The sequence below is a fragment of the Anolis carolinensis genome, chromosome 3 (assembly GCF_035594765.1).
Source record: "Anolis carolinensis isolate JA03-04 chromosome 3, rAnoCar3.1.pri, whole genome shotgun sequence".
NCBI lineage: Eukaryota > Metazoa > Chordata > Lepidosauria > Squamata > Dactyloidae > Anolis > Anolis carolinensis.
The window spans coordinates 19739335-19757285 of NC_085843.1; the positions used below are offsets into that span (position 1 = coordinate 19739335).

Consider the following 17951-nt stretch of genomic DNA (forward strand, 5'->3'; position numbering starts at 1 on the left):
AGGCAGATCCAACGTATGTGAATAGAATGAATTGTTCTGTTTGTGGAGGTGGCTTTAATTTTGTGGAATATATTTTGATACTCTAATAGAAAAAAAAATAGGCTTGATTCGGCTTTCTTGGTACAACTTCCACCTTTGATGCTGTATTTCACATTATAACCAACCCTCCACATTTCCAATGATTAGAGGCAAACGACTTTGATTAAAAGTGTTCTTTCTGGAAATCTTTTGGTCCTCCAGTGTGAAATCTAAATCCACAAATGTCCAGTTTCCAAATTTGGAGGGATGACTGTCCAAGCACCTGCCTATCAGTATTTCTAAGGCAGGTATGAGAAAACTTTAGGCTTCTCAATGGTTTGGACTTTGGCTTCCAGAATCCCCAGCCATAACGTGCAATGGCAAAGGATGGAACTTGTAATTGAAAACCTGGAGAGAAAGCAAAGATTTTCATCTGCTCTAAGGCATCACCATTTTCTCTTCCTTAGGCAGGCCACTCATCCAGGACTGATGCTACTAAGAAATTAAAATGTTTCAAGGACATTTGGGATCGTTAATGTTTTCAAAGCCTGTACAAAAACGTATTCTATAGCAGTTGAATGATAATAATATCTTATATGGGGTTTAAGCAGCATCTGGTGGCCAAGTGTATAAAAGCAGTTATTTGCAGTGAAGAAAATATCGGGAGGTGGATGGGAGAAATTCAGTTGGATATGAAACTATTTATAGTGCTCAGTTTGCAAGTGTGTAAATCAAGTTGAATTTAACCAGATTACACACACATCTGAATTAAGTTTCATTAAAAGACAAAGGATTTGGTGGTTTGTTGCACATGGTCCATCCTTACCAAGTGTCATCACTTGATTTTTTGGAAGAAACTTCAAGTTTGGCTATCAAAGACAGGTACAATGTAGCGCAAAATTAAGGAATGTAATGTATGCACAACATATGCACAACAACAAATGTGTTATAAACCAGAAATGAATCTATAATCCTATTTTCACACATGTTCATACCTGGTTCCCACCATCACAATCCCTCTTTGTTTCAACATCTGGAAGTCAAGAGGGAATCTTTTGAACACAGTATGTTGCAAAATCTTTATTCAAGCAGGAGAGCATCTATACTGTAGACTTGATGCAGTCTGACACAATTTTAACTGTCATGGCTCAATGCTATGGAATCCTGGGAGCTGTAGTATTATAAGTCTTCTCTGATAAAGAGCACTGGTGCCTCAGCAAATTACAACTGAGCCATGGCAGTTGAAGTGGTGTGAAACTATATTAATTCTATTGTATATACGAGCCTACATGTTATCTGCTGTGCTTTTACTCTGAACAGTTCCATCACATTTTGGGCCACTTGCAGTGGTTCTTTAAAAGAACTGGGGCAAAAATATTCTAGCTGGAGTGTAAAAGCATCCTATGTTGGGAGTGCTTTGATTGTGTGTTCTTGCATGGCTGGGGGCATTGGACTGGATGGCCCTTGTGGTCTTGTGCTTCTCTATGAGAATATACCTAATATGTAATTACAGCAACACAAAATATTATCAAACCTATTTATCAACTCTGGTTTTAAAAAGTGTGCCTCTAACAAGACAACCATAAAACACATATTGTGGTAGAAGTGAATAAAAGTACAAGCTTATGCCAAACAAATACAGGTAGAGTCTCACTTATCCAAGCTAAATGGGCCGGCAGAAGCTTGGATAAGCGAATATCTTGGATAATAAGGAGGGATTAAGGAAAAGCCTATTAAACATCAAATTAGGTTATGATTTTACAAATTAAGCACCAAAACATCATGTTATACAACAAATTTGACAGAAAAAGTAGTTCAATATGCAGGAATGTTATGTTGTAATTACTGTATTTACGAATTTAGCACCAAAATATTATGATATATTGAAAACATTGACTACAAAAATGGCTTGGATTATCCAGAAGCTTGGATAAGTGAGGCTTGGATAAGTGAGACTCTACTGTAGTTGTTTTTAATGTTGTGCAATTTTGTGATAATCTATCCAGCAAATGGAAATTACTATCTTACAGCTTGAAATATATATTTTAATGTTTTTACTGTGCTGTTTTAAATATGTATTTTATGTGTTGCCTAATGGTCTGTAATAAAGGTTGCTGCAGTTGGATGTGACAGCTTATGTATAAGAGGCAATCTGTGGCCCAAAGGTTATACAAGAAAATCTAAAAATGTGTTTAGAAAATGATAGGAATCAAAACCAAAATGAAACAATATACACTGCATAACATTATTTTTCACTGACTGTTATACTGTGTCCATAGTAACATATCCCCATAATGCCTCACCAAGGTAGAAAACCATGGAAACTGGGTTGTTGTGAGTTTTTGGGGCTGTATGGCCATGTTCCAGAATGGAGCATGGCCATACAGCCCGGAAAACTCACAACAACCCAGTAATTTTGGCCATGAAAGCCTTCGACAACACCATGGAAACTGTTTCAAGTCTCCAAGGGAGAAACTGTGTACGTTTGGGGCATGTGTTACTTCAACAGAAATCTCCCTTTATCAAATTTCAAAAGGATTCTACAGTTCAGGAAAATTTGGGTTCCAACGGTTGAGGAACAAAGTTCTACAGGACCTTCAAAATCCTTGAACACCCTTTCAGTTCCGATTAATACATCTTCTTCAAAGATGCTCAGGAACAGGCTTATATTGAATGAGAACACGGGTTCTTCCAGCTCAGTATTGTCAAAAGCTCTCCAGAATTTTATGAAGGACTCTTTCTTAGATATCTTGGAAGTAGTGAGGATGAGGTTTGCAACTCTGGATGTGCTCTATTACTGGGCTCAGGCCATTCCCAGTCCATCCAAAATGGTGAAACCAGTTAAATATTATGATCAACAAGTAAACATCAGTCTCAATTTTAGAACCACAGAATCCAAACAGTTGTTCAAGCAGCTCTTTAAAAAGCAAGGAGGTTGTGCTGATGTTTTAAACAAGCTTTTATTGTGAAATATTGGGTTTAGAAAAAAGAGTACAAAAAATGTCAACTGCCAACCTGTGATGCAGTACATTATTTGAACAGTATATACAGATGGAGCAACCTGAACAGCTTTGCCTCAGAATGGACACAGACATCCTAATTAAAAAGAAACTGCAATATTCACAGGCTTAAAAACACATAAATAACTCTAGCCCAAATGAATTGCTTATTGTTCAATGCTAACAGTTTAAAAACTGACCTAAAATGCATTTTGTCATTACAATGTGTCACCTTTAAAAAAATCATTCTGAAAATAAACCTTAAGCTCCAGGATCCCACTTATTATTTCTAGCCATTAAAACTCCCAGGCTAGAGAGGTTATACAATTAAAAGCAAAAGAAAAACCAGAATGTTTCTAAACATTGAACGTCTGTAAATTGTTTCATAATGGCCTTTATACAACTCTGTTACTTTAAAAAACAAACATTAGCTCTCTTCCTCTAGAATGTCTTTGTTGCAGCATAAACAGGTTTCACTGAAAATGACTTGATCAGAAAGTGAATAATTTTCTATGAATTTATTTTAAGAATAACAAAAACCACCAGTTACAAGTAGCCATTCGACTGGGAAAAAAAGTATCAAAATACTCTGAAATGGAAGTCAGGAATTTTATAAAACTCACCCAAATGTTCAGTGATTGAACATAGGATTTCAGCAGGTTGTTTTACCCTAGCTGTATAATTATGTAAAATCAACAAATAATATTTATACATTTAAACAAAGTAATTGTACAATATTTCTTTTTTTAAAAAATCTCAGTATTGTAGAAAGCAGCTTTTTGTCTCTTTGCAAATTACAATTATTTAGTAGTCTCTTGGGAATAAATCCTCCTGATCTTTTGGGTAGGTAGCTGGAGGCCCAAACTCATGTCAATGCCAGCTGAAGGGCAACTAATTCATAGGTGTACCTTTAGCACCCTTGTATGGGAAAGGTTTATCTTTTAAGCTGATGAAAACAGTGTTTTTTGGAATGACCTGTGACATTTTTAACAATTTGTATTACCATCCCAAAGAGAACATTAAAATCCCCTTTCAATACATCTCATTCCTTTCAGATGGACTGCCTTTGGGGAAATAAGTAGGACATAGGCCCTCCAGGTGTTTTGGACTTCAATTCCCATAATTTCTAACAGCTGGTAGGAATTGTGGGAGTTGGTCAAAACACCTGGAAGGTTGACATCTGCCTATGCCTGGTCTAAACTCCAGAGGGAGGTTACACACAACGCTACAGCAGAGCAGCAACTGGAACTGCAATTCCCCTCTCCAGCTGTTTTACCTCTAGGTGCTAAAATTTTTTATTTGCGGCCCAAAGAGGTTCAGCCTGTTTTAATTTCGCCCCCTCACTACTGCCAAGTTGTGCAGGCCTAGTTTAGATTCACGACTGCCATGAACTAACTGGGATGACATCTCTGAATTACTTCAGCTGCATTTCGAAGTCTGAGCTATGGTAGACAAGGTCTCTTCTCCTTCGGGTAACCTGATACACCACTGATTATGTTCCCATGGAGCCCCAGGAGTCAATGACTTAGGGCACATCTGCATGGCTTTTTATTGTGAAATATGATGCTTTCCTTAGTCTTCTCCTTTAGAACATTTGTTGCTTGAGCCCACACTAATCCCGCCTGATCCACACAACCGTCTAGCTGGGGCTTTGGTTTTCAATTTGAGTCCTTTGGAGCCTTTTCCGGGGACTTTTTTCTTTTACTCCCAGGTTAGTTTCCACAGAATTACTGTATATCGCTAGTTTTTGGTAAAACATCTATCTATGGGGCTGCTGTTTCTTTACTACATGGAACTGAAAAGGCATGTTTAAATAAAGGCTTTGTGTCACTGAAAAGAAAGATATGAATACAAACACTGTTCCTATGTCTCTCAGTTTAAAGTACGTCACCAAAAATACAATGCAAATTTAGCTAAATTAAAAGAAGAAATATATATTTTTAGAAGCCCTACAGTTTAGTGTGGCAAAAGGAAAATTAAGTTAGGCACACAAGTTAAGACAAATACCCTCTACAAAGACATATCTGTTACATTTATCTATAGTAATAAAAAAAATCATTGCCTCCCAGTTCGTAGCACCTTCACTAGCATCCTAACACCTGTGATCTTAGCATGTGATTCTTCTGTACATATATTATGCATATACACACATGGAGAAACATTTAAACATGATTTTTTAAAAAAAGGAAAAGAACCCTTTATATACAAAATATCAACAATCCTATAAATAAACAGTTGGGAGAAAAAGGCACTTGCAAGAGAGAAGTCTACAGTATATTTTCAAGAACCATATTTTGTTCTGTTACTTACAATAGAGGATTTCTTTAAATTTCTATCACAAGAAATGCAAAACACCAGTTGTCACTAAGAATAAAATCATTAAAATTCTTTTACATATATTTATAGGTTTAAGCATCTGATAATAAAAGCACCATGATTCAATATACTCTTCAACGGTTCACTTATTTATACTGAAAGATAAAAAGCACAGCTGCCAGGTATCCAGTATTCCCTTTTGTTTGTGAACTAGTTCCTGTTGGAATAGTGATGTGATTGATGTGTTGGCTTTTTGTTTTTAAATGTGAGTCTACACAGCTCCAAAGCAAGTCTTGTTCTTGTTCAAGTGCCCTGTATTAATCCAATTTATATTAAGGAGACTTCATGATGGCAGTGCTTACTGGAATTCTCCCTCAAGTTGCTGCTGCCATTCATGTATTTATTATTGCATGATGTGGCTAAAAATAAGAGCACTCTTGCTGATCACTGGCAAAAAGTCCCCTCCAGTATAAATTGTTTAGTATTTTTTTTTAAAAAAAGAAACCTTTTTCTTCAAGCCAGCTGAAGTGGTTGAATCCAACTGGTTTAAACTTTAAAAAGTTCCACTGCATTATCAGTTACAAAAAAAGTGTACGAAAACATGCCAACTACTCTGTGCAAAAATATTTTTCCCCGACTACCCAAGCTTCTTAGACGTTGCCACAGAGTCACTTATCTTTTTGAATATTAACACCCATGCAAAGCCCCAGTCATTCAAGGAGAGGTCAGCATGCTCCCACTCTTGTCAAACTTCTTGCCTTTTGATAACGCTGCAACCTGTTTGAGGAGCTCTCTGTTTTTTGCCTGAAAAAAAAAAGATGAAAAATATCCCTTATATTTGTAAGCTTTCCAGGTACCCTTCAGATGTTTTGGAGAATTTGCAACTTCCAAAATTCACTGCATGTTGAATAATCCAAAACATTTAAAGGAAACTGGGCTAGAAAAAAGCACTCTGCATTATTGCACACTGCCAGGCACTGAGAAAATATTTTGTTCCAATGATTTCAGTACTGAAAGTGCAATTTTTATGTGAAGCTGCTTTGAGTCTCATTCGGGAGAGATCAAGTGGGGAATAAATAATAACAATTTTTCTGCTTGGGTCTCAGCTTGAAATTAACTTGCATTAATGATACTTGTTAAGATTGTAACAGCCGTTCATACCCTTTCTTCAGTTGTCTTACCTGCACAGGATAATGTCTGGATTCCAAACAGACTTCTCAAACCTAAACTAGGTTTCATCCAAGAGATTTGGAACACATATATACTCATTTAAACAGTATGTTTTCACATCCTATTGCACATAGTTTCAAAATTGGCTTCACCTAATAGGCTAGTGTTTGAAAAAAAATGTGTTCAAAGCTCTTTTGATCCAACAGAACTCATTAGATCACTTTGTCAATCTTGAACCAGAACTAAATTTTGCTCAAAACATCCATAATAAAAGTAGTGCCCAAAATACTAGTGTTCGTACTTAATTTTTATTTGCTAATCCAGTGGTCATAATGATGCCCACATTAGTTTGCTAAAATTAGGTCCCTAAGTGAAGTACTTTATATACATTAGGCAATTAAACAGCAAGGAATGCGTATGGGAGATGTAAGGGGCAAATTAGGGGAAATTACCATATATTAGTCTTGGGATCTCTGTGTCACCTCAGATTATTTCACTGAATAAACTGTTCAATCTGAAACCAGACAGCAGACCCAATTTCACTTCTAGATGCAACACTGGGATGCAACACTACATTTAGACCAGGGATGGACAAACTTTGGCCCTCCGGGTGTTTTCAACTTCAACTCCCACAATTCCTAACAGCCTACTGGCTGTTAGAAATTGTGAGAGTTGAAGTCCAAAACACCTCAAGGGCTGAAGGTTGCCCATGTCTTTTAGACTATGTTGGTATCACAAGAAGGTATGCCAGATTTAAAATGCTGACTTCATAACCAAATGTTTGCCCTTATGCGAGGAATTCCTGGTCCCAAATTATTCTCTCTGAAATGCTGTACCTGTAATGAAATTTACCTGTAACTGTTCCACAGTCTCCTTATGAGCTCTCTCCATACTATTCATCTTTGTTCTCAAATTTGATTCCTGATACTGAAAATCAGCCTTGAGCTCTGTCAACTAAGAAAAAGAGTTGAGATCTTTATCCATATGCGCACACTCTCTCAGGGTGAAAATGTTAAAGGCAAATCATATAGTTTTCTCTGTTGGTTTGAAGACCAGTAAAAAACAACAACATATAGCATGGATATTGTATTTATGCAAGTAAAATATGCAGATTATATTTCTATAACACTGTAAAATTTGCTTAGTATTCTTCCTTATCTACTCACATTTTTTGTGGTAAAGACTTTAATTATGTAAATGATGGGGACCAGGGTTCAAATCCCTGCTTTGCCATGGAAATCCACTGATTTTCCTTCAGCAAAAGTCACATTTTGCTTCAGAGGAAGGCAAAGATATCCACACACTTGAAAAACCCCTTGCTAAGATAAACCCCAGGATAGGGCTTCCTTGGGGTAGCCTATATGTCAGAATGACTTAAAGGAATACAACAACAAAACTTGTTGATAGGAATATATAAAGCATTAGCACTTTCAAAATAAGACATCAAAGATTTAGGATAGCACTGGTTCTTAGGTTTCAGTGTGTGAAGGTTTAAAGATAGACTAACTTTTCACCTCTAATCACTAAAAGATGGCTGATGTGGGAGGTTTTGATCAATCAAAGTAGTGTACTCGTGTGTGTGTGTGTTTTTTTTTGGGGGGGGGGGGATTCTACATCCTTTCTCCATGCTGTTCGTATAGCTCTTTCTCCTTTCTCTGACCAAAAGGCAGAAGGAAACCCACTTAAAATGATTTCTGGATTCATGTAAATTTGACACATTTCTTTTGCACATGGAACATTTGCATAAACTAAATCATTGAGGTTTTTACCTTTTTATCTTTTTCCAGAATAGTTTGATCTCTTTGCTGCAAGAGACGTTTCAATGACATAACTTCTTCTTTCAACTGACTTATGAGGACAAAATTGTCAGTCCCGCCACTGTCTGCTGACTGATTTATAGAACTACTGTAAAAGTGAGAAAGTTGAGACAATGAGAAAAACACAACTGGTATGTATTTAAAGCTAACACCTTCCCAAATATCCATAACAGATATGATACACTTGACAGGAGTTGATCAGGCTGGAAAATTGGCTTCGTAATGGCACACATTAATATACTTGCTAAAACTGAATTAAACAGCTTTCAAAGAATCAAATACTTGCTGATTAAAGCAGTCATCTTATATATCAGTTCCGACAAATGTATGGAGCCTTCAGCATTCTACTTTCTTAATTTATCAAGCCCAGTCTCAGAAGAAGGCAAGAGCAAACCCCTTCTGAACAAATGTTGAAAGAAAACCATTGCTAGGTTCTTATAGGTCAGAAACTACCTGAAGGCACACAAACAAAACTCCACTTTGTTGAACCAATAGTTTATTAATCAAAATTGGAAAAACCTGTAAGGAAGATTACATTCTTTACCTATCTCCATTAGATGGCTTGGATTCCATTTTGGGTTTTTTCTTTGGAGTTTCATTCTGAATAGCTGCAGAGGATTTATGGCTGAAAAACACAAAATGCAATCTCATAGAATATGTGATTATGTTTAGACAAAATATATATCATATAGATTTCTAAATAATTTGACCACTATTTAATAGAAGGGCAGTACACTTCCTATATGTGGACCACATACTCCTGTGAAAGCGGTCTCTGAAAGTGATACCAGTGGAGACTTCTCATAAAGGCGATCTGCGATAGAGAGGGGCATTTGCAAGTAGGGGGAAATGCTGGTATGAAATAGTTAAATGTCACTTATACTACAAACTCCTTGAATTTCCATGGCAATTTCTAATCTCCTATCTGGGCAGCAATTAGGAAGTTATGGAAGCATTATATAAAACCTTCCTTGATAGTAAAAAAAAAAAAAAATGGTGGTGGTGGTGGTGGGGGGGGTTGCCTGTTTTTTGGTCTCCCTGAATTCTGAGAAAGTTCTGCTAGCATTATCTCCATGGGAGGATGAGGACTTTGGACTGAAAAATATTATCTTATCACTGATGTGTATCAACAGCTGTCCTTTTCAATAAATATGTATATCTGTATCAGCACTTACCTCTGTTTCCACAATCCCTGATCTTGTTCTGGACTCAGACTGCTGATTCTGAAACATAAAATGTGCAACAATGACACCCAAGCATGGATTGCATAGTAAATATTTACTACTTTTCCACCAGATCTTTCCCTCTCTGCCCATAAAAATATAATCAATGCAAAGAAATATATATTTAAAATCTTACTGTTGCTAACTGCTATCAAGGCAATTTTGACATATGCTGATCCCATGAAGGAGAGACCTTCGAGCCACCCTATCACCAAAAATCCTGTTTAGGTCTTGTACAATAAGAACCATGGCTTTCCTGACTGGGCCTATCCATCCAGAATGCAGTCTTTATCTTTCCTTACTGTCTTCTACCTAACTAAGCATCATTGTATTTTCTAGTGAGTCATGTATTCTTGAGTACAGGTTTGCTTAAGGCAATGAAATGTTTGGGCAGACCCATTTTATTAAGACCAATCAAAAGTTTTTAATAATCCATACAATTATTATATAATCTATATAGAATAGGCTGGTTTTGTTTTGAAATTCTCTGATGTGCTTTTCCACTGTCCAATCTAAGTTGCCATATGATCCTTAGTGCCTCTTCCTTTCCTGAATCTAGTTTAGACATCTGGCATTGCTAACTTCACATATGGTGAGATTCTGTTGTAGAATTTCGAACATCACTTTGCTTGGTAAATTAATGCAATGATCCTTCGGTGACTGCAATCCCTGGTGTCCACTTTCTTGGGGACTGAAATGTGTATTGTATTAAGTCTCCAAAATCATCAGGAACAAATAATAGTGGAATCTTTAAGTATGGCATGGTTGCTTAGATTTGATAGGCCAAATGCCCCATTTAGCTTACTTAAGCTCCTACACAAAACTCCATGTCCCAGCTTCAACCTAGGTAAAGTCCTATCAACAAGCCTCAGAAATATCTGAAGACATGTGAGGCCTTCATCTAGCTAAAGCCAAGGAGGTCTAGCTTTGTCTTCTCCCTAAATAGGAGAGAGGCTTAGAATCCATGAAATCTGCCTTGGATTTGAAAAGAAGATATGATATACAAATAAGTACAATGTTGAGAACCAACAGGGAATGCTCTTGGTTAATGCAATCAAATTTCTCAGAGTGCATGAACTCTTTCACCACAGTGCATCTGTTTAAAATTTGAAAATATTAAGTATATATTATTCCTGTGAGAAGACAAAACATTATTTTGTCTTAAGAGCCACAAATGGCAACAAAGTTCCACGAAGTTTCATAGCACTTACTTGTGATGCCCGCTGCTGTGGCGGTGGTGATGATGATGACGGTGATGATGGTGGTGTTTCAAATGATGCTGGTCTTTCTCAGTGAGAGTTGTGGAGGATGAATTTGACTGTGAAGACCCTAAGCTCTTCCGTTGCTCCTTGGTCTTCTGCAGCACTCTTTTGTAGGACAGAGTACAGAGCCAACACAACAGCTTCCCATCAACCTTTTGGGAAATCATTCACAGCAAATTATGTTACACGTACTCAGTGCTAAAAAGACACACAACAGCCAGAATAAAATTATCAAATACTACTGCTGTCATTTCCCCCCCCCCCCCCACAAAAATGTCAATATTAACTAATTAAATATATAGCAAACATCAGCATCACAGTAAGCATTTTGAACTCTCCTCTGAAAACTGGAGAAAGCTCTATGCATATTTGTTTTGGGCAGGCCATGATGGATGCTTTGGACAGAATTCATTTTGTAGATAGAATGCCCTTCCATCCCACAAAGTCTCCCAATGGAAGGTGGGGAGTTAATTTTCTCCATTCATTCTCTCTCTTTTGCTTCAAAGTTCACTTTCTGCACTATTTCAGAGAACTTCTCAGCGATCCAATGCAGATCTTCAGACGCAGAATAGAAAATGAGACGTTTTCCCACCTCTCATTAGCAACCGCTCAGAGTTCCAGGGACAAAATTCATTGCATCTACTCTCTAGACTGTTGACCCGATTTCCTAATATGGCATAGTTCTTCTTAGGTTTGAAAGATATAACTAAGATCAACTCAACAAGTTGCTACACAGATCTTTGATAACAATTTTGATAACAATTTACCATGTCTGGAAGCAAAGTTCTTAGTTCACATTAATGGAGGGATCTTCAACATTCAGTATTATATCCCTTGGGACAGATTCCAGCTCTAGAGAAACTGTCTAAACTATGACACTTTTACTAAAGTTTTACTAAAGAGATCCAAGGTACATGGTACAGTAATTTATTGGTTCTAATGAGCACCTGAGTAAGAAACTATCCTAGAAGTCTGCTTTAAGTTCCAAATGTTTATAGTAGTGTGCTCCCTTAAAGGCAGCTGTTCAGAATATACACTAGTGTTTTTGCCACTAATAATTTATAGCCCCTAAATGTAGATGGGGCCTAAGTTTGATTTAAAGTGTTAGTAGAGTTCAAAGTATCATTTCCATACAAAAATTTAATAGCAACAAGACAAGCACATACCTTTCTTCTTCCCTCCTCTTTGCGATCAAAAGCACATTGCTGCTTACACTGTTCACAAGTCTGAGGAGGCCCATACTTCTTCTCAGAGTTTGTGCAGCGCTGGCATTTTGTGCCAATAAAAGCTGCAATGATGTTGCAGTACTGACAAGGTTTTGGCTGGAAAAGAAAAACAGGTCAGAAATGCTATTTTTTTTTCTTTTAAAATTTGTTGGTATTTTATTTGATAACCAAGTCACTAAAAGAAAAACAGATGTGTACGTAGCTGCTTAGGACAGACTTGATGAAGACCATGTTCATTTGCTGTGGCTGTTGTATTTTAACAATGAAACAAGAAATTCAAGTATCACAGAATTTCTTCAGCGCTCTGGACAAACAAGTAACATAAGCTATTCTGATGTGATTAAATTGCCTGAAACTGAATAGTCAAGTAGACATAGACATCCCTAATATCAACAACAGAATAAAATGTTTTGCTATCCAAAATGTTTCCATCTAATGATGCACATATCAAATTCCAAAAGAGTTGGGAGTACCAAATGAAATCACATTCACTACCATAAAAATCTGGTAAGCTACCACTTTAGCAGCCAAATCTCAAATGGAGATATAGATATTAACTCACCGTTCCAAACTGCTTCACGTTTTGGGCACACTTCTTGCATATTGTGTTCGTTTTGCTAAAAAGAAAGCACATCAAATTAATGTTAGATACTTTGTGACAAGTCGTTTACAATGCTTATTGACAAAATGAAGCAATTAGATGTATCGTATAGTGAATTAAATAACATGATTTAACAATATTCTCCTGGATGCTTCCAAGAAGAATATGACAGTGGAAAAAAGAATACATTTGTAGCTCAGAAAAATGGAATTGGTGATTATTGGCCCATTCTTGTAGAAATTTATGTTGAAAATGAATAATATATAAAACGTGCAATTTGAACATTCTTGATGCTCAGGCAAAATTCCATATTAGACCAACTTAACCAGTGAAATTTCTCAAAGACTCCACTTTAAATATAACTTAGTAACCTGAAAAATTAAAGCTGTAATGTGTGTCCTGAGTAGCATGAAATCGACTGAGAATATTCTTGAACATACTCAAATGTTCAGGATTATTTTCATTAATATAATGCACAAGACAGAACAAATAGGATAAACTGTGTTACCTAAAACAGCTGGTATAAGTAAATGTTGAACTCTAATAAAAAAGATTGTGAGTGGGCAGGATGATCAAGTCTTCCTAAAGGACTTTTTAAACAAGACACAGCTTTGGTTCATTCATTCCAGTATTGTTAATGCTAACTGGTTGTAGCTCTATAGTATTTCTGTCTGAAGATGCTGAAGAATGAACCTGGGGCCTTCTGCAGTGAGATATGCGCACATAAAAACATATTAAAACAATGTAAAAATGCATTAAAACTATTTAAACATTCTTGGAAAATGGACAGCGAATTTAGCACTATGCAAAGGGATCTGGCAGCACCTCAGTTTGCTTTGGTACTGAATATTGCAGTTCAGCATGACTTTCACTAACAAAAATCGCTTCTAAATGTGCATGATAAGAAAATATTCTAACAGGAATACATGATGTGATTCTGAGGAAATCCATGTAGGGTGGTGGGGTACATCCTGGAGAGGACCATATGCTTGAAGCAGGGGGCCAGCATTTCCTCACTCCTTGCTGGTAGGGCTGAACTTAAATGTGGTTGGTAAGTAGAAATGACATTCCAGGGACAACTAATAGCTGTTTGTGTAAAAGTGGGAAACACAGAAAAGACCTACCTCTCTTGCTGAAACTCTGATCGACAGTAAGTACATTTTACCATAGGATGTGCAATGCGACATTCCTAGAAAAGAAAAGAAAAATGCATTATTTTATTAAATTGAAACAAATGATATTAGACATTCACTTTTATTCAGGACACAAAATATGATAAAACAAATCACTAAGATTTCCTGCAAGGAGCTAAGTAGCACATCAAGTTCTGAGTACAATACTAGAGAAAATAGAAAACAATAATTTAACCTTTTATAACCATAGACTAGAATCATTGAATCGGAAGAGAACTCATGGTCCAACCCCCTGCCAAGAAGCAGGAAAATGAATTAAATAAATGAATAAACAATGGAGGGCCCAAGTTAGCCCATGCCTCCTCTACCCTGTAGAATTAGAGGAGTTTGGTCTCACTTTAACTGCCATGGCTGAAGGCTATGCAATCGCGAGTGGTGGTTTTGGCATAGTCTTTGGTCCTTTCTCTGTCTGCCAAGTGCGAAAAACAGTCTTATAAATGAATTAAATACATACATAAATAAATAAAGGCCCAAGTTTTCCCATGCCTGCTCTACACTGTAGAATTAACGCAGTTCAGTCTCACTTTAACTGCCATGGCTGAAGGCTAGAGAGAGTTGTGGTTTTGTGAGAGTTGTGGTTTTGACATAGTCTTTGGTTCCCTCTGTCTGCCAAGTGAGAAAAGCGGTTTTATAAATGAATCAATTAATTAAATAAATAAATGAAGGCCCAAGTTAGCCCATGCCTGCTCTACACTGTAGAATTAACGCAGTTCAGTCTCACTTTAACTGCCATGGCTGAAAGCTATGGAATCATGAGAGTTGTGGTTTTTGGCACAGTCTTTGGTCTTCTCTTTGTCTGCTAAGTGTGAAAAGCGGTTTTATAAATGAATTAGATAAGTAAAGGCAAAGGTCTTCCAGACATTAAATCTAGTCGTATCTGAGGGTTGGTGCACATCTCCATTTCTAAGCCAAAGAGCCGGCATTGTCCGTAGACACTTCCATGGTTATGTGGCCAGCATGACTGCATGGAGCGCTTTTACCTTCCTGCCGGAGTGGTACGTATTGATATACTCACATTTGAATGTTTTCCAACTACCAGGCTGGCAGAAGCCAGGGCTAATAGCAGTTCAAGCTGCTCCCCAGATTCAAACCGCTAACCTTTCAGTCAGCATGTTCAGCAGCTCAGCGGTTTAATCCGCTATGCCACTGGGGGCTACAAAATAAACTAATTACATAAATAATGGAGGGCCCAAGTTAGCCAATGCCTGCTCTACACTGTAGAATTAACGCAGTTTGATCTCACTTTAACTGCCGTGGCTGAAGGCTATGGCATCGTGAGAGTTGTGGTTTTGGCATAGCCTTTGGTCCATTCTCTCTGTCTGCCAAGTACCAGGATTCTGCAGCCAAAGTGGTGCTAAACGGAATTAATTTCCCAGTGTAGATGCGAGTTCTCTGAGGGAGAGGGAGATAAAGAGCGCCTGATCCAACACCTTGCAGAGCTGCTGTCCTTGGGAGAGCTCTTCGAAGGGGTAGCGCTGCGTGCACTTGGTGCAGGCGTAGAGAGCCGGGGCCGCAGCCACCGTCGTCGTCGTTGCTGCTGCTGCTCCTGCTGAGGCCGCCCCAGAGGCCCCGGATGTTGCCGCCATCCGCCTTCCTCTCAGCGCAGGAGGCCTTGTGTGGGAGAAGCGGGTAAAAAGGGGGAGACCGGGGACCCTCACGAAAGCGCAACCCGCCGGTGCTGCCTCTCAAACGGCCGCTTCCTTCCTTCCTTCCTCCTTCCTCCTCACGACTCCCACCTAGGCCGCGGCTTCTTTCTCCTCACACAAACAGAGGGAGAGCGCGAGAAGGAAGAGCCAATCGGCGAGCGAGGGAGCCCGCTATGACCCCGCCCCTCCCCGCCAATCAAAGCCGCGTCCTTTTGCGTCACGACCAATCAAGTCCCCGAAACGCAGCCGGCGGGCCTCCATTGGACCAACGTAGTTGCACGAACGACGCCACACGTTTTCTGCGGCTGCGCAGAAGTGGCACAAGTCGCCACCCTCCCTTCCCTTGACCTAAGATCGAAAGGGATGCTCTAGCCTAGCCGACGGTAACCCGCCTCCTCTCAGCGCAGTGGCTAGTCATAATGTCAATCATTTGCTCGACTCTGTGACGCAAAGGAGGGCGGGTTTCTGTCGGCGGGGGAGGGGGGGGAGGTGAGGCGCGGCTCGATTGGGCAGGCGCTGTGTCACTCAATAAAGGAGTCGGAGTGGGTCTCCAGCTGCTGCTTCCCTGTCGCCGCTAATTCTTAAAGAGACAGGCGCCCTTTTTTCGGCATGGCGATGGCAAGGGACCCGGAGCGCTCGGTGAGACAGACAGAGGGGGAATGGGAATAGCTGGGAAGTTGTGGGGAGAAGGTTCTGTTCCCCGGAGAGAGAGGCGAAAGGGAAAAGCACTCTGCACATGCTCAGAGACGCGCATGGCAAAAGGGATGCTCAATAATACTAGGCCTGAAAATATAAACAAAGGAAGAGTTAGAGCATCTCTAACGATTGCTGCCTTTTTATCAGGCTACATCAGTCTGGAGGGAGGTTTTCAAGGGAAAAAGCACTGAATCAAATATTGTTCCCCAAACTTTGGCCTGCCTTCCAGGTGTTTTTGACTTCATCTCCCAGAATCCCTTCTCATTGGCCAAAGCAACTGAGGCTTCTGGGAGTTGGAGTCCCAAATACCTGGAGGACCAGAGTTCATTAAAATAAGAACTTTCTGGACTAGTAGTGAATTACACCTTTCCCACCTTTACCTATACTGTAGAATTGATGCAGTTTGATTCCACTTTAACTGCTATGTTATGGAATCGTGGGAGTTTTACAAAACATTTAGCCTTCTCTGCGAAAGGGCAATGGTGCTTCATCAAAATACACCGCTCATCATTCTATAGCAGGTATGGGCAAACTTCAGCCCTCCAGATTTTTTGGATTTCAACTCCCACAATTCCTAACATGACTTTTCTATAGCAATAATAATAATAATAATATGTTATTGTTGAAGGCTTTCATGGTCGAAATCACTGGGTTGTTGTGAGTTTTCCGGGCTGTATAGCCATGTTCCAGAAGCATTTTCTCCTGATGATTTGCCCACATCTATGGCAGGCATCCTCAGAGTTTGTGAGGTGTTGGGAACTAGGCAAGTTGGGTTTATACAGTAGAGTCTCACTTATCCAACACTCGCTTATCCAACGTTCTGGATTTTCCAACGCATTTTTGTAGTCAATGTTATCAATATATTGTGATATTTTGGTGCTAAATTCATAAATACAGTAATTACTACACTGCATTACTGCGTATTGAACTACTTTTTCTGTCAAATTTGTTGTCTAACATGATGTTTTGGTGCTTCATTTGTAAAATCACAACCTAATTTGATGATTAATAGGCTTTTCCTTAATGCCTCCTTATTATCCAACATATTTGCTTATCCAGCATTCTGCCGGCCCGTTTATGTTGGATAAGGGATGGGACTCAGGGCGGTTTCCAATCATAAAAACAACACATACATTACATACTGTATATCCAGCATGTCTGTGTTCGCAAATAATATGCTGTGTCCAGGTTGGTTCATCAAGTGCTCTGCTATGGCTGACTTCTCTGTTAGAGTGGTCCAGAAATGCTGAACACTTGAACAATCACCATGTCAAACTACACAGAGAAGCCATTGAAATACACGAGCATGTGGATAATTTCAACAGAAAAGAGGAAACCATGAAAACCATAGATGGGTGAAACATTAGGAGAGAATGCGTCTGGAACATGGCCATACAGCCCAGAAAACTCACAGCAACCCAATAATAATAATAATAATAATAATAATAATAATTTCTTATTCCCCGCCAGCATCTGTCTGAAGGGACTTGGAGAGACTTACATATGGGGCCAAATGCCCACAAAACACTTAATACAAAAAGAAACAATCAATCAAAGCAAAAACAGAATTAAAATAAGAACATAATAAAATACAACCTATAACAGTCGAAATAAAACACAGTTAAAAAAAACATCAGAATATAAAACAGCAGCATAAAGCTCAATCAAAACAATACTCAACAAACCAATTGCAAGTAGAAAAATGGGTGTGACCAGGCTATAAAAGGGCCAGCAAGGGATAGTGGAAATAGCGTATCATAGGGCTGGGCATTGGATGAAGTGCA

The 17951-nt window shown here is 38.6% G+C and overlaps 2 protein-coding genes across 3 annotated transcripts in view; one reads left to right on the plus strand and one right to left on the minus strand.

Moving 5' to 3' along the window:
* Positions 1–2959: 2959 nt before the first annotated feature.
* fam76b (family with sequence similarity 76 member B) lies at positions 2960–15644 on the minus strand. The gene is made up of 10 exons (XM_003219313.4): positions 15256–15644; positions 13757–13821; positions 12594–12648; positions 11972–12127; positions 10755–10957; positions 9496–9543; positions 8865–8945; positions 8273–8408; positions 7356–7457; positions 2960–6137 (listed from the first exon to the last, which is right to left on the minus strand). The coding sequence occupies exons 1-10, from the start codon at positions 15409–15411 to the stop codon at positions 6048–6050; spliced, it is 1092 nt and encodes a 363-aa protein (XP_003219361.1). The 5' UTR covers positions 15412–15644; the 3' UTR covers positions 2960–6047.
* A 133-nt stretch (positions 15645–15777) lies between these two features.
* The window catches only part of cep57 (centrosomal protein 57), a 32422-nt gene continuing 30248 nt past the window's right edge, over positions 15778–17951 (plus strand). Inside the window, exon 1 of one of the 2 annotated variants that reach the window (XM_062974564.1) lies at positions 15778–16110. In XM_062974564.1, the coding sequence (XP_062830634.1) occupies positions 16081–16110 (30 nt within the window). In that variant the 5' untranslated portion in view covers positions 15778–16080. The remainder of the gene's footprint in view (positions 16111–17951) is intronic. The other variant, XM_003219312.4, reaches the window with a different exon arrangement.

Bases quoted from the DNA above. Each gene is read 5' to 3' on its own strand.
- fam76b (XM_003219313.4), bottom strand. From the start codon at position 15,411: ATGGCGGCAACATCCGGGGCCTCTGGGGCGGCCTCAGCAGGAGCAGCA. The intron at 12,649-13,756 runs GTAGGTCTTTTC...CTTTCTTTTTAG, and splicing joins TCAGAGTTTCAGCAAGAGAG to CAAAACGAACACAATATGCA. The intron at 7,458-8,272 runs GTAAAAACCTCA...TCTTTTTCTTAG, and splicing joins TTCTGGAAAAAGATAAAAAG to TTGACAGAGCTCAAGGCTGA.